This window comes from Mesoplodon mirus (assembly GCF_964341445.2).
Source record: "Mesoplodon mirus genome assembly, chromosome: 5".
Lineage (NCBI taxonomy): Eukaryota > Metazoa > Chordata > Mammalia > Artiodactyla > Ziphiidae > Mesoplodon > Mesoplodon mirus.
The window spans coordinates 72,608,732-72,635,067 of record NC_138980.1 but is presented as its reverse complement, the minus strand read 5'-3'; the positions used below and the strand labels follow the sequence as shown (position 1 = coordinate 72,635,067).

At 46.6% G+C, this 26,336-nt stretch overlaps 1 protein-coding gene across 3 annotated transcripts; it reads right to left on the bottom strand.

Moving 5' to 3' along the window:
- Window positions 1-70: 70 nt before the first annotated feature.
- On the bottom strand, window positions 71-25,419 carry VDAC1 (voltage dependent anion channel 1). Of its 3 annotated transcripts, none has more exons than XM_082623628.1 (9): window positions 25,313-25,419; window positions 14,942-15,014; window positions 14,359-14,408; window positions 13,529-13,681; window positions 13,382-13,434; window positions 7,461-7,688; window positions 3,679-3,829; window positions 1,929-1,986; window positions 71-1,008 (listed from the first exon to the last, which is right to left on the bottom strand). In XM_082623628.1, the coding sequence occupies exons 2-9, from the start codon at window positions 15,006-15,008 to the stop codon at window positions 917-919; spliced, it is 852 nt and encodes a 283-aa protein (XP_082479754.1). In that variant the 5' UTR covers window positions 15,009-15,014; window positions 25,313-25,419; the 3' UTR covers window positions 71-916. The 3 variants fall into 3 exon arrangements, with proteins under 3 accessions (XP_082479754.1, XP_082479755.1, XP_082479756.1); XM_082623629.1 differs by having other exon boundaries at window positions 14,942-15,011; window positions 25,313-25,409; XM_082623630.1 differs by lacking the exons at window positions 71-1,008; window positions 1,929-1,986 and adding an exon at window positions 3,086-3,109.
- Between the last annotated feature and the right edge of the window lie 917 nt (window positions 25,420-26,336).

The following is a 26,336-nucleotide window of genomic DNA, read 5'->3' as shown; positions in this document are numbered from 1 at the left end:
AGAACAAGACCAAACATATGCCCTGTTTATTTACACTTCTATTAATAAAGACAACAAAAGAAGGATAAGGTTTCAATATTTTATTCAAGTTTTATTTTAAGTGATGTTAATTACAGCATTTGAAGGGGAGGAACTAATTCCACACAAAATGGAAGACTCTAAAATGTACCCATTAAACTAAAAAATAAACTGAGTGGCGAGAATACAACAGAAGTTCAATTTAGATTCTGAGTGTTGTCACCATGTGATTACAGTCACAGAGACTCCTCCCAGCTTGCAGCTGGAGCTCTTAGAAGCTATTTCATACTCTGGTGCAAGGGCAAAAAAACACAACATGAGAAAAAACACAGTTAAGTCCTGAATTATTGGCTTCATCACATCCACCTTCTCCACCCCAAAATGGCACAAAAGAAACAGCTACCACGCCCTGCAGACTACTTTTGGTGTAAAAGAGGTGATGGATTGGGGTGGAAAAAGTCCCTGCCTAAGAAAGTCCCTTTCAGATGAGTTTGTATACACCATCAAACAGCCTCTCCTCAATCAGGGTAGGAAACCAAAGTTCAATTCTCAGGAAGTCACAATTTCATTCATTTACTCAATACAGATTTACAAAGTGCCTGCAAATTATCAACTTCCACTTGCAGCCATTTCTAGGTAAAAAAGAAACCTGACATCTCTAGAGGGGCCAGCAAGCTCCCCCTCAAGTCTACAGCTGAAAGGACCTTTTTTGAAATTGGGTTTCTTCTGTACCTCTGAAAGGGTAACACCCTAAAGCTGAATCATCTTTAACCTGGAAGTCTAACATGATATTTAGCGATACTTGCATCCCAGACATACAACATTAGAAGGTACACTAAATTCTGAAGGTAGCTATGCTGCAAAATAGTTTAAAATTAAACAATTGTACAGTATCCATTTATGCTTGAAACTCCAGTCCTAGACCAAGCTTGTGGCCACCAGCGTTGACATTCTTGCCATCCAGCAGAGCTGACAGTGTCAGTTTGATACCTGCAGGGGGAGAAGTCAGGGAGAGGAAGGGAGAGAGGGAGGAAAGAAAAGAGAAGAAAGGTTAGCAAATGGAGGATGGCTGAAGCACACTGGTGACACCACACCAGATTCAGAACCTGTTCCAGGTGAGTGTGATCAGCAGGGGCAAAACCACAGGCCCTTCGATCCCTGTTACTCAGCGCCATCCGACTAATGACTGGGTAGCCGAGGATGAGCTTGTGCAACAATAATGATTACTCCATAGCTCACCCAAATCCACTTTCCTTCATCCTCTCATCATCCCCGCTACAAAATCCGTGCAGAAAACTTCTTTAGCAAAAGCCCCTTGAAATGAAACCCCAACCATGAATCAGACTCCACGGTCTTACACTCCCAATCACAGCATGCACACAAATGCAAACACACACACACACGACTAAATGCTATTTTCTCTAGAATAGCTTGATTCTGCCATCATGTAACCTTAGATTTCCAGGGTTCAAAGCCCCAGTCTGACCAAACTAACCCCAAGGTGGTATTATTTCCTGTAGCTGTAACATACTATGGACTGGCCTAGCTAACTGTGCAGAGGACACCTACAAACCAGTTTTACAATGGGGATGACTTATAGGCTGGTTTTAAGAACCTGCTGGAAATAAGTATCAAGCATTAGGCACACACTGGGAAAAAGAATGGAAGAAAATAACCAAAAATGTAATACATGTTAGCCTTGGCCTTTTTTCTCCTACTTACTACTTCTCCTATTCGCCAACCGTTTTATAATGACTCTGCACTCCTTTACAAACAATCAACTATAAAACTTGGTATACACTCATTTACAATGTACTACACAGTCATTTTATAAGCAATAACATAAAGCAGCAAACCAGCACCACATCTTTTTTAAGACAAAGAACTAATTTCACACAACCAACACATACCTGGCTTTAGGGTCTGAGTATATCCTAACCCTATCAGGCTGGAGTTGTTCACTTTAGCCTAGTCAAGGAAAAGATAAGAGAGTGAAAATGTTAAGTACTTCACATTTCTGTCTCCAAACTGAATAAGAGCTTTTTAGTCAACCAACTCTGGACTTCAGTATCAAATTCTCTTTTTTCATGACCACTTTGTTTATAGGATTCATTAAATTCAATATGAAATATATCAAATTTAGGAACTAGGTCTCAGAAGGGTAATGCAAAGAGACAACACAATTTTCAAGTAAAAGAAAGTTATTATTTACATTTGATTCCTTACAGTATGTGTGCCCAATTCCATTTATACATAGTAGGTCTGTATTTTTAAGTTATTAACAGGTGAGGACACCTTCATTTATGGCCAGAGACATAAAAAACTTTCTTGTATTTGCTGGGATAAAGAAAAACAGACCAAATGTCAGATGGGGTTTTAAAGCATTTTTTAAATGGCAGAACATTGTTCGAATTTTTTCTTCATGAAAAAGAGAAGCAAAAATCAAAAAAAAATGGCACTGACAAGCCTGAATTTTTGGAGCAAAACAATAACCTAGACAATCACTTAAATCTCAGCACTTACTGAATGCTGATTAATAATTAAGGAATAAAGCAGTTGAGTCGATAATAATTTTGCCCTTATTCTTCTGCCTGAGTTGTAGGGAAATCTGGGCCTCTCCCTGGCCCCTTTCTGGGGAAATAAGGAGAGGTCAGGAGCAGGGCAAGCTCAAGCTGTGAGAACACCTGGCGAAAGCTAGAGCCACCAGGGTGTGTGTTTTCCTGCTCACATGCTGTTTTTAGACCCAGCATCTCCCACAGGAGAAAACAGGAAGGTAGGCCTCCAGGCAGTCAGTGCCCCATCTAGATGTTCCATTTTGCCCATGCCCTCCAAATAATAAGGCCCCTTTTCCTTTGTTTTAAAGTGCCTAACATTAGGAAGCCAAATTCAGTTCCTATTTCAGAAGACTTAAAATAGGCTGTCTGTACATTACACAAGTCAGCCCAGAAACCATCCTGCAACATGAGGTTTCCTCATTCCACCCCAAAAAGGATACAGCCGGCAGTGCCCTGTGGCAACAGAGATGAGCTCAACAAGATTTAATGCAAAAACTGTGCAGCAACGCAAGGGTCCATTAGCTATGCTACAGGGTCTGCAAGATAAGATACCAACCACCCAATGCCAGGGCCTGATTTCTTAATATGCAGTACAGGAGCTGGGCAAGAGAATGAAAACTGAGGGGGAAAGGAACATTTAAAACCTTCAGGTTCAAGGTAACCCCCTTTACAGTCTGCAGCATGGACCAGGGACTGGTTAGAGAAGGAGGCTCCATAGCAAGGCAGTCTGGGTCAAACACAAACCCCAGCACTTACCACCTGCCTGCCCTTGGGCAAGTTACTCAACCACTCTAAGCTTTCAGTTCCTCATTTGTGAAAACATGGATGGGATAATTTTAAAAAAAGGCACCTATCTCAAATGGGTTGTATAAGAATTAAATACAGTAATCCGCATATAATGGTCTCCATACAGTGCCTGGCAGCCATAGTAAATACTATTACTATGATCGTTTTACTCATTTTTCCTCGTTTTACTCATTGTGAACCCTTTCACAGAGTTCACAGAAAATCTCTAGCCAAAGCATGGAACTCCATCAATCCAAAAGGATTCCACCCTAAGGGTCAGGGTAAGGTCTCAGAGATACATGATTCCACAAGTACCCACCGAGAAACAGGCGTCAGGGTCGATCTGGTACTTGGCTGCTATTCCGAAGCGAGTGTTACTGTTTCCTGCTGTCCAGGCCAGATTAACAGCAGTCTCCAACTTCTTATTCACCTTCTGATAAATGGAGCCACCAAACTCTGTCCCATCATTTCTGCAAATAAGCACAGCACAGATGTCAAGCAGCCCAGGAAGGCGACCTGAGCTGGGCAGAGCTGACCAAGTCTAACAGAGGACAAGCATGTTGTAAATGGACTCAACTGATCACAAAACAGGCACCAAATTACGGCAAGCCTGATAGGAATGGCACAGACACCAGGGTCAGGAAGGTTCAGAGGAAGGGAAAGACTATCTCAGCCATCATTGGGAACACCCAGAGGCAGCTCAGCCAACTACTCAGGCTGCATGGAACTTGAAGTTTGCTTCTACATTAATCTTTAAAATAAAAGCAGTAACTAGGGCACTGGGATTCTGGATTCTGAGTGATTTCTTTCTTCTGCTGCTAAGGTTATTACTTTTATAAACGCTCTATTATAAAAATGGAAAGAGAGAACAAAGCCAGAAATGGCAAGAAAGTCTGGGCCACTCATGTTCCTCAGAAGGCAGCTTACAACCCTTAGCACCAGCAGCTGCATCCACTGCTGAGGATGCACAGCCAGAACTGACCCAGGCCCTAGGAGGAACAGCAATTACAAGAGAGCTTAACCTATTATTCAGACTTGTTGGCCTATGCATTACTATTGGCCCATGCTGCAACATCTATGGTCCTGGTGAGATTTGAAAAGGAGCAACTTGCTACATTACAAAATGTTTCTGTCTTTCAAAAATGGAATGAAACCCAGCAAGCCAAACTCCTTCCTCTCTTCCTAATACACCGTATTGACCGCAGCCTCTGGGAATATCCCCTTCCCCACCCTAACATTTTTAACATAAAAATACAACATCAGGGGACTTCCCTAGTGGCGCAGTGGTTAAGAATCCACCTGCCAATGCAGGGGACATGGGTTCGAGCCCTGGTCCAGGAATATCCCACGTGCCGCGGAGCAACTAAGCCCATGCGCCACAACTACTGAGCCTGCACTCTAGAGCCCACGAGCCACAACTACTGAGCCCGTGTGCCACAACTACTGAAGCCCACGCGCCTAGAGCCTGTGCTCCACAACAAGAGAAGCCACCGCAATAAGAAGCATGCGTACCACAACAAAGAGAAGCCACCGCAATAAGAAGCATGCGCACAGGGTAGCCCCCGCTCACCGCAACTAGAGAAAGACAGCGTGCAGCAATGAAGATCCAACGCAGCCAAAAATTAAAAAAAAAAAATAAAGAAATTAAAAAAAAATACAATGTCAAAGTTCTGCCTCATCATTTTGGGTGTCTCCAGTGGAAATAGCACTGGAAACTATTAAGGCAGGTCCCATAAGCTTTGGAATCCAGCCAAGAGCTTAGAACTCACTAACCCATGAATAAATTGTTGCTGTTTCATTGCAAACTCTGCTCTTCACTAATACACTCTCCCTAAAGTAGATGCTCATTAAATACATTCCAAATTCTTAAGTTTTCCCCTGAAATTCAGCCAGACAGACACTGTGCTTCCAGAAAGTACAGGAAGAGCATAGACACCACCTGATTCACAGAGAATCCTGACTTCTTCAGAAAGTCTGAGCATGCTACAAAACAGCAGCTTGTCAAAAATAATAGACTTTAACCCAAATGGGGAAATTTCCTTGGGCTTAAATGTGTTTAAACATTAGATTTTTCAATACATTCTAAAACCAGCAACACTGCCTTCCTGTACTGAACTCTTAAAACCATAAAGGAACTCATTGTTAAAAAAATCATCTAGGGGGGCTTCCCTGGTGGCACAGTGGTTGAGAGTCTGCCTGCCGATGCAGGGGATACGGGTTCGTGCCCCGGCCCGGGAAGATCCCACATGCCGCGGAGTGGCTGGGCCCATGAGCCATGGCCACTGAGCCTGCGCGTCCGGAACCTGTGCTCCGCAACGGGAGAGGCCACAACAGTGAGAGGCTGGAGTACCGCAAAAAAACAAACAAACAAACAAAAATCATCTAGGGCTTCCTGGTGGCGCAGTGGTTAAGAATCCACCTGCCAATGCAGGGGACACAGGTTTGAGCCCTGGTCCAGGAAGATCCCACATGCCGCGGAGCAACTAAGCCCATGCACCACAACTACTGAGCCTGCGCTCTAGAGCCCGTGAGCCACAACTACCGGAGCCCACGTGCCACAACTACTGAAGCTCATGCACCACAACTACTGAAGCCCACGCGCCTAGAGCCCATGCTCCGCCACAAGAGAAGCCACTGCAATGAGAAGCCCACGCACCGCAACGAAGAGTAGCCCCCGCTTGCTGCAACTAGAGAAAGCCCGCGCACAGCAACAAAGACCCAACGCAGCCAAAACTTAATTAATTAATTAATTAATTAATTTTAAAATAAAAGCCATCTACGTGAAGCACACAGAACACCTGTTACACACCTGGGCCTCTGAAAGACCAGGGCAACCCATATTAGCTGTGTCAGCTGTTTCCATACCAGTTCCAAAAATAAACCATGTCCACTTATTAAAAATCTTGAAACTCAGGTAAGTAAAACAGCTAAAAGTCATTGCTCTTCCTGGAACTGGTGCAAGTTCCCAATTCCAAACCAAGGAAGCACTTTCCATGTCAGCCAAAATTCTCAATTAAAAAACATTTCTATGCATGTGATATTTTTCCTATGGCTTTTTTGCATGTTACCTTTTTTAAATTTACATATCTTCTTTGACCTTTTTCAGTATACATTTCTATGAATTTTAATACAAAGACTCGTGTAGCCAGGATACAGAACAGTCCCACTACCAAACTCCCCTGTGCCACCCCTTCAAAGTGACACCCTCCCTGTTCCCCTCCCCCAACCACTGGGCTGTCCCTCTCCATAGTTTTCTTGTGATTTTTTTTAATTTTAAAAGACTCAAATTTTATTAATTATTATATTAATGTATTATATTTATTAATTATAAAAATTCCTCAAAATTTTTTATTATGGAAATGTTACTAGTTTAGACCCAAATACCATTTACTTGTCTCTAAATTTTAAGTCACTTCTTTAGTGACCTCTAGTGGAAAGAGAGAAATCTGGTAAATTTGTACCCAACTTGCACCATGCATTAGTTCTTCATGTTTACAGAGATTTCATGGATGAAATCTGTTTCCCTTAAATCTAAATCAGCACTCTGCTTCAACCCTCAAGTTTGATTACAAAGGGCTCTCTCTAACCTACCCTGTAATTTCCTCTTCCCTTCATGATACTGTCCAGTTAATAAACTTTTAAATGTTCTGCCATGCAGAGAAGACACTCACTATTTAACTGAGATAATCAACTCCTAATTTGGCTCCCATGCCTACATTTCATTAAAGCACAGCAAGCTGGTCCTCAGGCAGTATACAGAGAAAGAGAGCTACACCTCCCCACCCCCATTTTGTTAACTAAAATGAAAGGCCCTCCAATGTCCATAAAGCTGCAGGGAAAGGACACTCCTGTGGACTGACGTCATGCTCTTGCCGTAAATGATCAGCCATTCTGTGTGTACCAGGGACAACATTTACTGTTCACAAAATACGAAGAACCTACATCACTTCAGGAAACGGGTAGGTGGGAAACAAGAACAATACTAGCAGGCCATTTGGCTCATCTGATTTCAACAAACTCACTTCCCAGTGATTAAAAATTGAGCTTAGAAAAAAATCATGGTAAACAGTCCCCCGACTGCACACACTCACATACACTTACACATTAGTGTGAAGCTGGAACTCATCAGTCTTGTAGCCAACTGCAAAGTTGCTCTGGGTCACTCGAGACTTTGCAGTCTCAAAATTCATCTGGTAGCCAGCCAGCCAGCCCTCGTAACCCAGCACCAGAGCACCCCGGATGGAAGGCCCGGCAATGTCGAAATCCACGTCACAGCCCAGGTTGATATGTTCCCGCTTGTACCCTGTCTTGATTTTAGCATTCTTTTTCCTGGAGGAAAAGAAATTGTATTAAAATCAGAAGCTAACTCATCTTGCAACAAGTATGCCAAGAGACACAAATTAAAAAATATAATAATCCCCGTTTGAATAGAAGGGTAGGAAGGCAAAGTCAGGGCCCCAGATCTCCCTTAAGCAACTCCCTTAAGCACTTCTCGTGCCACAATGGGCAGAACACAACCTCTCTTCAACTGGAATCCAGAATAATGAAGAAACACCACCATAATGAAGCGAGAACACAGGCAAGAAAAGCTGGAAAAAGAAGTGCTAAGTAATTTTTACTATCCTCTCCCTGTGCTTAATATAGTGACCTACACAGGCATTCATTACACAGAGCACCACCATGTAATTATGAAACAGATGCATCTTTGCTATTTTCCAAGTCTGTGGAAAAGATACATCTGTCATGAAGGCAGCTATCTAAACAGCAGCTTTTAATTAGATGGTCATCTTCTTACTTTGTGGCTCACTTAGTAAAGAAACATATACTAATTCCCTTCTAAGTAAATACAACAGTTAGACAGCTTTTAATTCAGTATCCATGAGATCCCAATGAGTATATATTTCAGAGAAATGGATAGTGAGGTAGAACCTGGGGCCCTGCAGTCATAGGGGGCCAGGAAGCCCTGGTGGACTGGACAAGATCCCAGGTCTGGTCTGCTGATCCCAGATTTGTGTATATGGCCAGATAGTGCCTCCCTTGACTATTACTCAAGACCTAGCATTTCTCAGGAAAGGCAGGTGAGTCATGTCACCTGCAAATATATTATCACAATGACTTTTACCAAAAGTCAGCATTAGAGACAAGATCACATCTATCAAATAAAATTTAGACTATTTTCACCTGATTGTTTCTGTCATTCAACTGCAAAATGGACATCTTCCACAGCAAGAAACATTCTCAGCAGAGACCACAGGAGAAACCAGATATGCTTCAAGGTTCAAGGACCACATAGCCCTGTCCAGCCCACCTTCATTCACACTGAGATTAAAGCTTCATCCCCAGCACCCAAACTGGGGGCCCTAAATACCATTCCCTCCTAAAAGGAACCAGCACTCCTCAGAAAATTGCAGATTACAGGTTGGGGCAGGAAAGGTGCAAGATGAGCTTGAAGCATCTATCAAAGCTATCAAAGACTTTGAGGTTGGGGCAAAAGGACTTGAGAGCTAAGATGAAGAGGCTCCCACAGGGATTTCCCTGGTGGTCCAGCAGTTAAGACTCCATGCTCCCAATGCAGGGGGCCCAGGTTCGATCCCTGTTCAGGGAACTAGATCCCACATGCCACAACTAAGAGCCTGCATGCCGCAACTAAAAGATCCCGCATGCCGCAACTAAAAGATCCCGCGAGCTGCAACTAAGACCCAGCGCAGCCAAATAAATAAATATGTAAATATATTTTTTAAAAAAAAACAGGCTCCCAAAGGCTTCAAATATGAGACAATATAAGCATCAAGAATAATATCAGCAGCGACTGAAGCATATCAAATGTTTAAATCTATGAACTCATAATGACACTCAAGACACACACATTGGTCATCTTTAGAGACTAGAGAATCAATTTGTTATTTTGAAAAGAGTAAATAAAAAAGGAATCAAACATGTATCCCACCTTTCCTATACTAACTATATCTCAAAATAACCAAAGATTTGATAAGTTTCTCTTTATAGAAATATTCCAGCTAAAAAATGAAGAAAGAAAGATAAAGGTGGAATTATCACCAATTTGTAACCCCTTATGAGTAGATCATGAATGGCACTAACATACAAAGAGAAAACCAGGCCTTCTGTGTGCATCCCTATGGAAGCAGATTTCAGCACCCCCCAAAACGGAATCTAAATGTGATGAAGCCTCTAGACTTACCAATTCACAGGAAATGTGGGGGACAGGGGAACAAGTTAAACAACACCACAGAATGCAAACAGCAAAATTTACTCTATATATAATTCTAGAAGACAAATGATCTAGTTTTAACAAATAAATTGCAAGGGGAAAAAAAACAGAAGAAGAACCTAAAAACTAAGATTTAGGAGCCATATGAACCAATTTTTACAATATTGCATGGACAATTTTTTTTGGCAATACGTCGGCCTCTCACTGTTGTGGCCTCTCCCGTTGCGGAGCACAGGCGCCGGACGCGCAGGCTCAGCAGCCATGGCTCACAGGCCCAGCCGCTCCACGGCACGTGGGATCCTCCCAGACCGGGGCACGAACCTGTGTCCCCTGCATCGGCAGGCGGACTCTCAACCACTGTGCCACCAGGGAAGCCCTTGCATGGACAATTTTTGATTCTCTAAAAAATTTTCATGAAATCATGTAAATTTGAAGAGACTAGGCTTGACAATATTAAGAAGTTATGATTAATTTTCACAATGTGATATACTGTGGTTATACTTTTTTTAAAAGGAAACTTATTTAAAGATACATATGAAAATATATACAGATGAAAGTATGTGATATCTGTTATTTACTTCAAAATAACCTGAGGTGGGAGGGGTTGATTATGGATGTATAAATAAAACATGATTGGCCATGGGTTGATAATTATTAAAGCTGGGTGATGAGAACATGATGAAGGTATAATATACTTTTCTGTATTTGTTCGCATGTTTGAAATTTTCCATAATAAAAAATTTAAAGATTAAACACTCCAAGTTCCAATGAGTCAGAATTTCAGAGGTCATAGGTGAAAATAAAGTTAACACCCTTCCCTAGTGACAATGAAACTTACAACTTCTGTTCAAGTTGCTTCTGTGCATTTTTGCAAGCTTTGAAGGAAAGGAGTGACAATCAAACTAACTCTCAATAAGAAAAACTTAAAATAAACCTATTTTGGTCTGCCGGCTCTTTAGAGGAAGAAACCTGGGTTATGACCAAGTATCCAGTTGGCACCAAGCAGGGTAGGATGATTGATGAAAAAAACAGATGCTCAGAGGCTGACATTTAGAAAGAAGAGGAAATCAAGACATGTAAAAATCAGGCATCTTTTAACCACTGGGTAAAATGCTGCTGCTGACACAAAATGTGACACCTGTACCAGGGCCTCTGACCAGTGGTGTGCACAAGCCACACTGGACAGTTACACAGTGCCTCCACATGCCACCCCACTGGATTCTGGCCAGAGGCACCAGGTCCCCAGGGAATGGGCACTGGTGGGGCAGTGACTAGGTTTCTCTCCAGGCTTGGCTCTAAGGCAGCATTCTATGCCTTTGGAGCTTTTCCTCTTTCAAATATTATTGGGATTTTTTAAAGCTATTTAAATAATGGTGCTAATTTGACAGCACCTGAGAGAGGTATACTCTTAATCTGTGGTTAACAAGCTGGCTTTATATATGGTAAGTACTCAGTGCGGGTGCCAGTCCCCTGATGAGGTCTGTCTGCAGCTTCATCCAAATGTGGTATATGCTTAGCTCCTTAAAGGAAGCCAGGATACTTTCCCAGGCTGTACCCCTCAGACACTTTGGAAAGTCAGCTTTCATTTCCAATCTCCATCGAGCCATCAAAACTTTCCTCAAATACCCAGTAGCAATGAGTACATCTTGTGTCCACAGTCTTAGTTTCTAAACACCATTCTTCAATAAAAGGAACAAAGGCTCCTCAGAGAAATAGCTGATAGCAGGACTAGGGAAGAACAAGTACACTTTCTGAAGAAGTGCTCCAAAAAAATGACACGGGCTTGTCAAAAGCACACAGGATGTCAACTTGAAGGCTCCCAATGGCCATATCTGGGACAATATGAGTAACAAAATATAGTAATGGATTACAATCCATAGAATAAAATAAATGTCCAAGAATCCGTACTGATACAGATAACTGATCAAATAAATAAAAGGTGGAGAAGAAAGAGCTCTTCCTTTCAGTAAAATCCCAATTAATAAATGTAGAAGGAATGATGGGAATAGAAATTCACCATTTGGGGGACTTCCCTGGTGGCGCGGAGGTTAACAATCCACCTGCCAAGGCAGCGGACATGGGTTCGAGCCCTGGTCCAGGAAAATCCCACATGCCACAGAGCAACTAAGCCTGTGCACCACAACTACTGAGCCTGCACTCTAGAGCCCGTGATCCACAACTACGGAGCCTGCGTGCCACAACTACTGAAGGCCACGTGCTGCAACTACTGAAGCCCACGCACCTAGAGCCCATGCTCTGCAACAAGAGAAGCCATCTCAATAAGCCCCCCGACTCGTTGCAACTAGAGAAAGCCTGCGTGCAGCAACGAAGACCCAACACGGCCAAAAATAAATAAATAACATATAAAAAAATAAATTAAAAAGAAAGAAATTCACCATTTGCCAAACACAGTTGTTGCAGGCAAGAATCACCAATGGATGCTAATATTTGTGAGTCAAAGTATAAAAATTAGAATATTTGCATGGTCTCAAAGCATCTCCCCACAAGATACTTGTTAATTATAAAGAGAAAAAAAGTAACTTTAAAGAGAAATCTGGCAAACGTCACTTTAATCAAGTGACCAAAGTAACGTCACCAGTAATGAGGCACATTGATATATATCCCCTGATGTCATGCACCAAGATGGACAGAACACAACATCCTAACTATAGCTATCAAAAATAAATAACCTGGGCTTCCTTGGTGGTGCAGTGGTTGAGAGTCCGCCTGCCAATGCAGGGGACACAGGTTCGTGCCCCGGTCTGGGAAGATCCCACATGCCGTGGAGCGGCTGGGCCCGTGAGCCATGGCCGCTGAGCCTGCGCGTCCGGAGCCTGTGCTCCGCAAGGGGAGAGGCCATAACAGTGAGAGGCCCACGTACCGCAGAAAAATAAATAAATAAATAAATAAATAAATAACCTGAGTTTAACCATGAGAAAACATCAGACAAATCCAAATCAAAGGATTCTACAAAATAATTGGCCAATCATCTTTGAAAGTGTCAGAGTCATGAAAAATAAAGACTTAAAGATGGTTGAGATGGTAAATTTTATGTGTATTTTACCACAAATTTTATTTTTGGCCGCACCACACAGCATGCAGGATCTTCCCCAACCAGGGATTGAACCAGTGCCCCCTGCAGTGGGAGCGTGGAGTTTTAACCACTGGACTGACTGCCAGGGAAGGCCCCACAATTTTTAAAAACTAAAAAAACTATGAAATGAAATTCAATACATGCCCTTGGCCTTGTCATCTGTGTGCAGAACAACCTTCCCAGGCCTAGGAGACCCACTGCTCTGAATGGAAAAAAACAAGAGTGTGTTCTAGAAGAGACTGATTCCCTCTAGCCACTTTGAAAAGCACCAGGAGCTGAGGCAGATCAACATGCCCTCTTGCCTCCTGAGGTGCCCAATAACCAGCAAGCCTAATCTGTCTGTGGCTGGAGGGCCTAAAGCAGGAAGTGCAGTCTCAGGAGCCACCTTGCAATTAAGCCCACACACTCTCAGTGTCCCTAAGTAGGAAGCTAGGGAAGAGGCCCTCCAGCATCAAAAATGGGGCTGGCAACAGTGACCAAAAGCCCTTGCTTCCAAACACTGCCTCCTGCCCTAGAGCCTTGGCCACTTTCATTGTGAGCAGCCTCACTCACATGGAATGGAGCATTACTGGACCAGAAATCCTGCAGCCTCCACAGCTGAGGCCAGGAGAACAATAACAAACAGCACAGAATGAATCTTAAATCTTACTATAAGACACCACTAAAGGTCCTTATGGAGAAAACAGATGATATTCTTACCCAGTGTTTGGTGAGAAGGATGAATCGAAGGTCAGCTTCAGGCCATGTGCAAGCTGAACAGAAAAGAAATTCACCAACAGGTTTAGTCACAAGACAGGCGGCCGATGTCACTTAATAAAACTGTGTCTTTTCACAAGTGACCATTACCTGATCTTCCACAGTAATCTCCGTGCCTAGTGTGTTGTCAGTGTTCCATTTCTCCGTAAACGTCAGACCATATTCGGTCCATCTGTACTTGGTTTCCAGACTGCCCGTCACTTTGGTGGTCTCGGTGTTGGCTGAACCTGAGCTTGTAAATTCCTTTAAAGAAGAGAGTCACAGCCTGCATGCCAGCACTTCGTTCTGCATTGCTCCACCCTTAAATGCACTGTACTTTCCTTTATGTAAGAGGTGAGACCCTGAATGCGTGGGTGCAAAAGCTCCTTCTATAATTCAGTTAGATATTTGAAGTACAGATGGAGTCTGCTAATTAAAGGAATCTTTCAGGGAATTCTTTATCAGGAGAAAGCTTCCTTCCTCCCCTGGAACTCTTTAGTCTGGACAGGAAGGCAATTCTCCTTCTGTCCTACCTCCAGGCTCGTACAGAGAAAAAGCTTTGAGCTAAAGCTGACATTGCAGTAATTCTACCCAAAACTTCCTCCTTCCAACAATTCACAATCTAAAAGGGATTACTAAGATTTGGGGTTTTTTTTCAATAATTATGTGGTATGGAACACAGGTCAATTTTGAAATAAGAAACATGAGGAAAAATAAAATTGAGACCTGCCCCATATTCCTATAAGTATTAACAGCTGCTGAAGTGGGGACCTAGTCACATGGTTCCCCTGGACCACCCATGCCACAGAGGATGCAATGAATGTGGCAACCACAAGCTGCCACAATCAGAAAAGTCCCTTTGTTTGCCACCTAGACGGAAGTTATTTATTATTTATTGATCTACAATAAATACCCATGCTCCATATAGGCAGACAACTTACCAGTCCATTCTCAGATTTTGTTTTCAAATCAAGTTTTATTAAGCCAAACCCTAAAGAAAGAACATGGTAACTGTTAATAGGTTAAATAACTAACTCAAGAGCAGCATCTCTGCCTCCCTTAGGTTGTTTAAAAATGAGATGAGTGCAGAGGGTACCGGTCTCCACTGCTGCCTGCCTCTCTGTGTGTGGAGCCCGGCTGCCATGGAACAGTGGCAGGCAGAACAGACACAGGCCCCACCTGCACTCCCAGTGGAGTCTGAGAAAAGGGTGCATGACAGTGTGAGCACATGCCTAAAGAAGAGCTCTAAATTTAGAAGCCACACTCCACTGCAGCAGCATCCACAGACCTGCTCCCGCCTAGGAGAGGAAACAAGAATGTCCACTTGTCTGCAGCAATTCACAAGCCTACCCGTACTGGGTGCACAACCAAAACTGCTTCACTAGCCACAGAAGGCTTATCTTTTTTCCCTGACATGAAGTTTCTGAGAGCTGACTGACCCAAGTCTCTCAAACTGTAATGGGTAAAATACCAAACACGCCAACCCAGTTTCTGAGCTGAAAGGCCACTCCACGCAACACTCACCATAGCCCTTGGTAAAGACATCCCTGGCAGATTTGCCAAGATCAGCATACGTGGGAGGCACAGCCATCTTCTGCTATAATAAAAGAACCACCAGAATAAATACATTGGTAATTATGGATATTAGTTTTCCACCAATAAAAATCATCAGCACTGAGTTCCAGGTACCTTATTCCCCCAGGTGTGGACAAAGAAGCCTGTGCTATCTCCTGCTTCTTTCTGTGGCCAGAGCTAGAAACACCCAGTAAGTTTTTATTGACAGCAGACCAGCCTGACTTTGGACCTCTTCTCCTAGGCATCCCCAGGACTGAGCACAGGCCCAGAATATGGTAGGAGTCAGTCAATATTTGCTAAATGAATTCACTGGCAAAGACACAGTCCCATAAGCCAGCTACTTTACTGAACTGAAGGACTCTTGCCAATAAAACATATCTTCTTACAAAATATCGACTGCTAGGACATTAAATACACTGAAGAGAAATCAGAGCTTTTCATGGCAACGTATTTTCTATACAGTTATGATTTCATTCATTCAACAAATATTTATGGAGTACCTACTATGTGTCAGAATGGACCCAATTTTTCACAAAACGTTTGCATTCTACGGGAGCCCACTTTTAGAGTATCATATTCCTCCTAGAGAAAACAGTAACACCTACCTACCTAACTAGGCAATTCTTCACATGGAAGGAAATGCAACCACATCCCCCCCAAATTTAATTCAAATAAACATCTATTGAGCTTCAATGTGACTTTACTTTTAAAACCAACTATCAAAGTACTACTTGGGATTGACGCACATCACTAAGTCAGTCAACAAGCATTTATTAAACACCTCGCTGTTCAAGGAAGGCAAGAATTTCAAATAGTCCTTGCCCTAAGGACCACACTGCGCTTCTGGGAGGCTCTGCACGGACACATTATGTACACAGAATTAAAACCCTAATCCGGACGGCACACACTCTGTGCTCCACCCAGGAGGAGAGGGGAATGCGAGAAAGCACCATCTTCTGCATCTTCTCCATCTCCAAAATTGTTAGCCTCAATTAGCCAGAAATTCAATTAACCCGAGGATGGTTCCATTCATTTTAAATACAGTATACCTAAATTACCAAACTGCATACACCTCACCTAAAATCACATATAAATGTACTCACACAAATTGACACCCACATGGCATATTCCTGGTTAAATGGGAACTCAATGAAAAGTGGTGCAAGTGATCTCAGGGGAACAATATCACAACTGGAAGTTGTATCCTGACCAAAGCCTCAACTTCAAAGACATTGCAGGGAGTCCAAAAAACCAATGAGTATAATGTTAAAAAACTATAAACTTGCATAATTTAAAATTATAAAACTGTGGTCCTGGTCCTATTTTACTTTTTTCAGAGGTTTTGCTAATTCTGTCCCAGCTCCCTTTTGTGTCAGAGCAGAGAGGAGCAGCCCAGTAAGCTGTTTACACGATCCTATTTTTGTTGCTGTTGTTATTGTATTTCTCACACATGATCAGGCTGGAACCATGGGCAACTCAGTCCCCATTAGGAATGAGGGCATAAAGAACACGGTGGAAGACCCATTTCAGGCTGCTCCCACTGGCTCTTTCAAGGCTCTCTCCCCTCTCCCCTTCCACCTCAAATGAACCCCATAGGCACACCCACCCCAGGGACAAACCAGGAAACCATCCACCAGGTCCTCCAGCAATACCCTCTGCCTTAGGCACACGCCCCAGCCACAGATGGGCCTGGGCCCCTCCCAAGAGAAGCAATGAAACAACCCTGGACTGAAGGCTGAGGTAACAGAGCTCCAAGGAAATGTGCAAAACAACTCAGCAAAGGGCCCAGAACATTCTCCACACACACACACCAATTGCTAACCGTTATCAGTGGACTGAACACCCCTCTTCAGTGCTGTCCCCTTCCCAGCTGGGCCCCAAACTCAGCCCCAGCCAGGTGACAGGGAGAGCATTCCAGTGGCAATATCTCCAGGTCAGCTAAGACCTCCTGTACCTCAGAGGTCAGGGCCTTCCCGAGTACCCTCCCCTGGCTCCAGGACCCGCCTCACCACATGTAGCACACGTGGCTTTCACGTCTGGACTGGTCCATCCCTCAGGAAAAAGTCAGAACACTCATCATTTAATGCCCCTGCTTATCCCTAATCCCCAAAACTCAAAAGCAAAGCCCCCTGTCAAAACACACTCCACCCACAGCAAAAATCACCCTAAAGTGGCCACTGAGGAGATTACCATGCAAGGACAAGAGAGGTGGGATGGCAGAGGGAGCTCACATAAGGCCAGGCTCTCCTTGCATCCCCAGCGCAGCAGCTGGCAGGGAAGATGCACAGGAGCCACGATCTGAGTGGAGCCAAACCCACTCCTGGCCCTGAGGTAACACCCACCAAGGGGCGCAAGACGCTGACTCCCCTTCACCAAAGGCGGTGTGGCTGTAGCTTCACCTTTTGCTTTTCATGGAGTCTTCCTCTTTCCCCACCTCTCACCTCCTGCTACACTTATCTGACAGGACTGAAGCAGCTCTGCCTCTCTGAGAAGCTCAGCTTTCCTACAGCTGCAAACAGCACCCGGCACAGTTCTCAGCACCTGCTTCAAAAACAATTTTAATGTAAGAACAATGACTGCCATCCACACTTTCTCAGGCCAGGACTCGATGGGGAGAGAATTCAGCATTCTGCTTTCTCACTTAACACCCTGACTGCACTGACCTGGAGACTGAACCCTGGTCCTGGCCCCTCCCGCCACCTCAATCAGCTTCAAATCACTCCCCATCTGTCTCTGCAGCATCCACCCCACGTGTATTCAGAAAAGGGAACCCTCATACGCTGTTGGTGAGAATATAAACTAGTATAGCCACGACGGAAAACAGTATGGAGATTCCTCAAAAAATTAAGACTAGAACTATCATATGAGCCAGCAGTTCCACTTCTGGGTATTTATCTAAAGAATATGAAAACACTAATTCGCAAAGACATGTGAACTCCTATGCTCGTCACAGCATTATTTACAATAGCCAAAAAATGGAGACAACCTAAGAGACCACCAACAAATGAATGGATAATGAATGGATAATACTGGATAATGCACGTGAATGCGCGCGCGCGTGCGCACACACACACACACACACACACAGGAATACTACTCAGCCATTAAAAAAAAAAAAGATGAAATCTGGCCACTTGTGACAACACGGATGGACCTTGAGGGTATTATGCTAAATGAAATAAATCAGACGGAGAAGACAAATTCCCTGTGATTTCACTCATATATGGAATATAAAAAAACAAAAAACAAAATAAATGAACAAACCAAAACAAACAAATAGATACAGAGAACAGAATAGTGGTTACCAGAAAGGAAAAGGAGGGGAGAGGGTGGGAATGGGTAAAGGGATTGATATAGTGATGGATGGAAACTAAATTTTTGGTGGTGAGCACACTGTAGTGCACACAAAAGTAGAAATATGAGGCTGCATACATGAAACACAATGTTACCTCAATAAAAAAGGAGAAAAAAAAGAAGAAACCCAGCTTCTAGAGGCTGAGCATGAAGCAGGGTATTCTGACAGCACTGTCTGTTTAATAAGTAAATGCGCAGTGAGCATCAAATTATTTTTACAGTAGGAAAAAAAAGGAAACTTAGTATCCGACAATAGGGACTAAGTAAATGACAATGTAACCAGTAGGCAGGAGCTCCCTCTACAGGGAAACTGCGGCACCACCAGGGATGGGGGGGAGAGGCACAACTAGCATGCCCCCCCACCACAGTGGCCTAAGGAGAGCTGAACTCAAGCTGAGGAGACCAACCAAGCGCCTTCAGAAGAGAGTACTGCCACTTCTGACATCAGAACCAAGCATGAACTTCATTAAAAGGGTCTCAGAGAGCCACATTAGAAAGTCTGACACATCTGTGTTTGGGCAGCTCACTCAACCAATGGATTCGCAAAAATGTAAATGACAACATCTACTGTTGGCATGGAAAATGATCACTCCCATTCTCCCCAAGTAGGAACACTAAGTACAATACAGCCCCTGAGGAGCCCATCGGTGGGCAGTGCCTAAGTGAACACGCAGTAACTCTAGCGGCAATTCTACTGCTAGGAACACACTCACAGCGGCACCCAAGGCACCCAAAGATGTATACAGGAGGATGCTCACTGCAGGGTTATTTTTAACACAAAACCCAGAAGCAACCTAAATGTCCACCAATAGGGAAACAAATGAATAAAAATTAAGGTGCCTGCAAACTAAGGAATACCATGTGGTAATCAAAAAGAATGAGGTGGGGCTTCCCTGGTGGCGCAGTGGTTGAGAGTCCGCCTGCCGATGCAGGGGACACGGGTTCGTGCCCCGGTCTGGGAGGATCCCACATACCGCGGAGCGACTGGGCCCGTGAGCCATGGCCGCTGGGCCTGCGCGTCCGGAGCCTGTGCTCCGCAATGGGAGGGGCCACGGCAGTGAGAGGCCCGCGTACCGCAAAAAAAAAAAAAAAAAAAAAGAATGAGGTGGATTTCTACGTGGTGGCATAGAAAGCTACCTATGATAATAATTCAATGAAAAGAGCAAGCCACAGAAAATGTATAATTCCATGTGATTGGAGGAAAACCATTTTACATATGCATCTTTATATGTTCCACATTTGTGAATGGATGGAAAAGCATGTGAAAGGGAAGGACATGAGCTAACCTGTAAACTGTGGCTGCCTTGGAGCTGCTTTTAGAAAGGAAAGGGGGTTTAGGAAAGGAGTGAAGTTAAAATAGGATTTTCATTTTTGATTCTACTTAATCACTTAAGTTGTTTGTGTACTTGATAATTTTTTTTTAAACTAAGGACAGAAAATTTAAAAACCTAACGAATGTGTTCAAAATTAAGCCACGTTGCATTCATGATGCCACAAGTCACATTCCAAAAGGCTACTGCAGCAGAGGTGTCAGAAGGGAAAACCATCAAAGCGTCTATACTGGTTCCAAGAACAGATTCAAATCACACCGAGGTGGCAGGGTTAACAGGTAAGGCCTGTGGGGGGCACACTCCACCCTCAGGTGACCATTGATGGCTTTGGCCACCCTGCCCAGAAGGTAGTAGGGCAGAGCTCCCTAACTTCAGTGTGCATGAGAGTCGCCTGAGGCACTTTTTCAAAAGCCTCCTTCCTCCCCCTCAGTCTTTCACTGCCTATCGCACAGGCAGGGCAGCCCTCAGATGCCACTGAGAAGAGTGGGCTGGCTCCCCGCACCAAGCACCCCCCAGAACCCCCACTTTGAAGCATGTTCTTTTCTCTGCAGAAGCTCCCTCAGAAGGATCCAGGCAGGGGAGCCCTGGTGCTCTCAGAAAGCCAACAACCATTGCAATGGCTGATACAGAGAGCAGGGTGGCCATGGGTCCAAACGGCTCAGTCAGGAACAGTTGAGAGGAAAAGTTTTCTGAACACAGGGAACACCCAGTGAGTCAACAGACAACATTTTTAATGGCAAGGGTATAACTGGGCTAGGACCTAAACACCAAGAGCCACCCTGCCATGGCATTTCTCCACCCATCTGAGTACCCAGGTAGCAGGGCCCAGTGATGAATGGAAGGGGCTATGAGCCTGGCAGAGGTTCTAGCTGTGTGACTTTGGATAAGCCACTTATACTCCTAGGGTCTCATTTTGCTCATCTATAAAATGGGGCTAACAATAGTGCCTTGCTACCACTGTTGCTGCAAGGATTAAGGAAAATAGATAGAGCATGCAGAAATGTCTGACACACAGTGAGTACTCAATAAATGGTAGTGTAAACACAATCCATTAATCTGGGTATTCTTTGTTTGCCCCTCCAGATCCACCTTCCTCCTTCGTCCTGCTCTATGCCCCAAGAGCTGATCATTATGGACTGTTTCCAGTGGGCTATGGGTTGGATCAGCAAATAGGGGGCACCAGCAGAAGATAGGAGAGTGCAATTGGGGTATTCATCCCCCAGGCTGCCTCCCTGTTGGTCTTCAGGTGGGCAGTGACTTTCTTCTGCTCAACGCCACAGCTCCTGCCAAAGGACCCCCTCCTGTTCTAAAGGACCCAGGGGCCCACACCCCTTGTCAGGTTCCCCACACTCTGCCCACACCTTTGCAAATGATCCCTTCATCACGCTTTCTTTAATTAACCCATGGGAGTGTACATCTGACTCCTGCAAGGACCCCAACCAACACAGCAATCATCGCCTTCACCATCACCATCCCGGCTTCCCCTCAGGAAGGGAGAACTGTAGGAAAGCCTTTGGCTCTGCTATTTCTAACACCATTCTGGGCAGTCTGTCAGGGCAGAACTGGGCCAGCCTATAAGAGGGGCATCAGACCAGCCAGGGATTAGAGCAAAAGCAACTACTCCTAACTCTGGGGACCAGGAAAAGCAACTTCGCCAGCAGGAGGCCAGAGCTGCTCTGAAAGCCAGTATGTGAGGCCAACGCCATCAGGAGCCTCCCTACACCCCTACCCCACACTTTCTCACCAGAAGTGGCAGCCCAGGAGAATGGCCCTGGTTGAATCTCCAGGATGCTGGCAAAGCCAATACCTGGGCTCAATAAGTGGTAGTGTAACCACAATCCATTATTCTGGATATTCTTTGTTTGCCCCTCCAGATCCACTCCAGACTCTGGTAGGTCTGTCCTCTCAGTGCATCTGTCCTCCCACCCCCCTCCATGAATGTCTCACACAGGGCAGCTAGGCTTTCCAGGTATTGCTTCTATTTTAAAACACCCTGGGAGGTGGGCCACCACCGTCACAGCCTTCCACAAGCCTCAAGCGAATGCAGCTGACTTGGGGACACCCTGCCTGCCCACCCACCCATCAAGAGAAGACCAGGGCTGGCAGGCAGCATGCCAAGGTCTGGATCCCAGGTGCACCTAGGGCTCCTGCTCGCTGCCTGGCTTGACCCAGTGGAGATAAAATAGACAGTGCTTGAAGGCAGGTAGACTCGGGAGTCCAGCAGACCTGAGTTCCAATCCTATTCCACCACTCTCTTGTTATGAGATCTTGGGCAAGTCACAACCTACCTGCCCCTCATTTTTCTTCAGTTACAGTACAGGAAAAGAGTCCCTGACTCAGCATCATTCTGAGGACTGAATGAGATTGCTAATACAAAGCACTTAGTACAGTGGCTGGTACCCAGTAAGTATGTAACAAACACAGAGAGAACTTATTACAGATTTTCATTTTATATATTTCTTATCGTAACTGTACCTGCTGTGCAGGTTGCCGAAAGGTCACCCTGAACCACAGGGTCCAGAGTTCTCCCCAACCATAATGAGGTATTGTTCAGCTGAATATTGTCCAGCCAGGTCCTGGAAGAATGCCTCCTACCTCATCCCACGGAAAACTGACCCTTCTCCTGATAAACACCCTGTGCCACCGTCCTCGCAACAAATAGGGTAACTCCACTGACTGCTGTCCACTGACAGCTAGACTACACCCAGCCATGCACATGCTCCCTCTGGTCAGTGTAAAAGGATAACAGTGCCGCTCTGAATAGCAAGTTCTACCTTTCAAAAGGCACTCAAATCTATTAGCTCCTCACAGTGGCCCCTTGGAGTGGCAACTGCAGTGTGAAAGCATCAGCACTGGAGCTAGCCAGTCCAGGCCCTGAATCCCAACCCCGTTCCTGCTGAGCTGTGTGACCTTGGGATGGTTACCTCACCACTCTGTGTTCACGTCTCCTGACCCGTGAAATGGAAACAACAGTACCTCTCTCCCAGGGCTTGGAGGACAGTAGATTCAACGTCATAATACATATGTCAACCAGCCAGGAGAGTACTGGGCAGGCCCTCAATAAAGAATGACTGTAATGATGACGATCACACTTATAGTGGAGAAACTGAGGAACAAGAAAGTAACTTGGCCTGTAACTAGACCCTATGGCTCATGTCAGAGCTGTGTTATATGAGCTCAATCTGCTCTCCAGGACTCTTTCCAGCAGAGTTCTGGGTAAAAGGCTAAGATTCTCACTTATCCTCACCCCCCTGAGAGCAGGCAGTGAAACGGAGGATTGTGCCCAGGCCCAGCTGATCACCTGATCACCTTTCCTCAGTGGCAACCAGAGGGGAGCCCCTGAGCACCCTGAGGGGCTGCCTGCAGGCTTGGGCTGGCTCTCAGCCATACATGCCTCTCTCTTACCAAAGATGTCACACCTTGAGAAATCCCATCAAGGGCAAAATGGATTTTGGGAGCACCTTACCGGTAAAGGTGGTGGTGAATGTTCCCCATGACCACCAGCTTGGAGGTGGTTGTCCACGTGTGTCTATTGTCCAGTGGGGCCAGAGGCCCAAAGGCAAATCCTCACTATATGGTCCCCCTGAGCCCCTCTGTTTGTCTACAAACAGCCCCTCCTATAGAATAGCAGAAATAAACTAATTGACTGAGAGTGGCCCCCCATACCCAGGCTCAAGCACTTTATTCATGACAACTCCAGTAGAAGCCATTGACCCCCCCTCACCATCCGAGAGGGAAGAGGCACCAGGCCCAAGGGCTTTAGGAGAATCCCCTTCACCAGAGTCACCCCCAGCCCCGCAAGCCCAGAAACACCAGTTCAACAAGTTTCCCAAAGGACTTGGAAAGTCACAGAATGAGGATAACATGTTCAAAGCAATTATGTCAAATTAGGAAACAGTTCTGCCTCTCACTGTTCTAGGGCTGTACACAGCGTTGTAGCCCTTTATTTATTTGTGACTCTCTGCTAGGCAAGGCTACTTTCTGAAAGTGAATAAGACGTGTATCCCTCAAAAAGGATGTCCAAGATCAAGGGACTATGGTCTGGGCCTGCAGCCACTACATACACCCATTCAATAATCCCACAAATACTTAATGAGCACCTACTATAAGCCACATGCTGGAATGGTGAAAACTATCCTTCTGTCAGCAAGAGTACATTCACCCCCACAGACCCTCTCAAGTACCTAGTATTGCCAGGTGGCACCACCCCACACACTGAAAACAAAGTTGTATAAGGCTTAAGCCTGACCCTGTAGGAACTCAGTCCAGAGCTGGGGTGGAAAGAAGGCAGACCCTGGGCAGTCTGCCCTGCCCTTGCCTACAGCACATTAGGCAAAGGAGGTGTTCATTTCCCTATCTCCTCTGGAGAGGGGAGGCTGGTCCAGAGGCTGTTCCTCAGGTAGAACAGGCCCAGGCTTAGCCCAGGTCTGAACCCACATTCAACTTTCTGCTCCAGCCTGACCTTGTCTGTCTGTAAACTTAAAGGTTTTTTAAATTACCCTGAAAGTTACTCAATGCCTGGCACACAAATGCTTAATAATAATGTTTAAAATAACAGAGGCCACCTTTATTGAACCCTTTTCAGAGCACCACGTGGAGCAAAATAGTCTGCAGGGGATGGGCTAGATCCTCCCCTAAAAGCCTCAAGGGTAAGTGTCAAGGTTTCCGCCCAGACCTTCTCCCTACCAGGCACTGTTCTGAATGTTTGAAGTTAATCAACTCATTTTATTCTTCCCAAAAACCCATTGAAGGAGAGGTATGATTGCTCCTGTTCTACAGATGAAAAAACAGAGGCTTAGTATCTTCCTGGCTGTGTGACCTTGGACAAATCACTAATGCTGCGTGCCTCAAATCCAAAGGGCTCAGAAGCAGTTTCGTGAAGGCACCGCTGCATTTGGTGAATGAATGAGCAACCGAATCAGGCAGGAATCCCTCCTAAGGCCAAGAAGGCCACATCACTACCCGCGGGACCTCTTTTTCCAAGGCCTAACCTTCTGCCCAGCCCCCAGCTCCGGCCCTGGTCCCTGCGGCCTAAGTCGACTGTCAGCCTCCCATTCCGCCCGGAAGGTGCTGGCAGGCGCAGACAGTGCCGGGAGCCAGCTTCTCCCGGCGTGGACCCGACAGGGCGTGCAGGGCCGGGGCCGCGGGACCACGGTCGTCACATGAGCTCATCCCCGAGGCGACAGCGTGGCCCGCACAGGTCCGTGAGCCCAGCCCCGCGAGCTTAGGTGGCGGGCGGGTCCCTGCCCGACCCGCGCTGGCGGGATCGAGGGCCAGAGGTCGCCTCCAAGGAAGGTCACCTAGACCTGCGGCGGGCCGGGCCTCCACGCGGCGGCCCGTGCCCTTCCGCCCGAAGGTCCCCGCGGGCTTTGGTCCCCAGCCGCAGGCGCCTCCGGATGTCCGGCCACCCGCTCCCCAGCCCGGGCCTGCTCGCCGCCCGCCCGCCCCGCGCGGCCTGCTCTGCCAGCCGCTGACCCGCCAGGCCCTGGCGGGCCGCTCCCGTTCCCTGCCCCGGCCCGGCTCTGGGCCCCTCGCCCTCACCCGCTCCGCATCCCATCTCCTCCCCCAACTCCCCACGGACCGGCCCGCGACTCGGGGCGCAGTCAGAGGCCTGGCCCCTCTCCGCTGCGCCTACCTCAGAAGGGGTGGCAGTGGGCTCCGCGGCGGCTACGGCGGGGGCTGCAGCGTGAGGAACAGAGCCAGCGGCGGGGCCGAGGGCGGGGCAGCACAGACGGCGGCGGCGCAGACCCGCCCCGACCCAGCGAGGCCGGCCCCGCGAGCTCCGCCCCCTGGACGCTCCCGGGACACCGCCCGGGCCCCGACCGGGTTCGCTTCCAGCGCCTGAACCGCGCACGGACCTTTCGGGGCCCTTCGGTACCTGCGGCGGACGCGTGTGCCCACGGGCGAGTGCGGACACGCGTGATTGCCTGCGTGCGCCCGGGCACTGGGCGGCGGGACGGCGTGGGGCTGACGTGTGCAGAGTTGTGTGCGTGCGCAGGGACAGGCGTGTCGCCGCCCGCGCGGGCCGACCTTGCTGGAGGTCCCTCCAGGTTGAAGCATTCGGGGAGGGAGGGGTCTTCCGGTTAGCTGAGCAGTGGCCGAGGTCGCCTGCGCTAACAGAAGACACGCGGGGACCTGGGCCTCCTGCTCGGCCTCGGAGCTGGGAGACAACACCCCTCCCCCGGGAGTTGATGTGGCGGGTGGCTGGACCAAGGCCTGGCCTGGGTGGACGAGGTGACCCCCGGGTCCTCCCCAGCAAAACCTGCTCAGGGTGTTAAATCGGACTCCGAGCCCCTGAGGGCAGTCACAGACCCGGCGAGGGGAATGGGCGCCCGAGGCGGCGCGGATATAGAATAGCGCCCACGAATGCTGCTCCTTGGCCCTCGGCCCTCGGCCCTCGGCTCCCGGCTCCTGGCTCCAGACACAATGTTTCCGGCGCCTCCGACCCTCCGTCTTGCAGCTCCAGGCTCGCAAGTCCCTGCAGGGGCCTGGAACGGAACGCGCTGAGAAAACCCCCCAAGATGAGTAAACAGTTTACCCCTATAGCGAAGCTGCTAGCAGCCATTTTCGGAGCATTTGAGAAGTGAGAAAAGTAAATTGCCTCTTGCAAGAACGTCCTCTGCTGGGTCCTATGGCGCGCGGACCAACCTAGGACCCCT

Excerpts from the sequence above, each read along its gene's own strand:
- VDAC1 (XM_082623628.1), bottom strand. The coding sequence starts at position 15,008 with ATGGCTGTGCCTCCCACGTATGCTGATCTTGGCAAATCTGCCAGGGAT. Across the intron at positions 13,435-13,528 it reads AGATTACTGTGGAAGATCAG|CTTGCACATGGCCTGAAGCT; the intron begins GTAATGGTCACT and ends TTTTCTGTTCAG. Across the intron at positions 1,009-1,928 it reads TACTCAGACCCTAAAGCCAG|GTATCAAACTGACACTGTCA; the intron begins GTATGTGTTGGT and ends CTCCCCCTGCAG.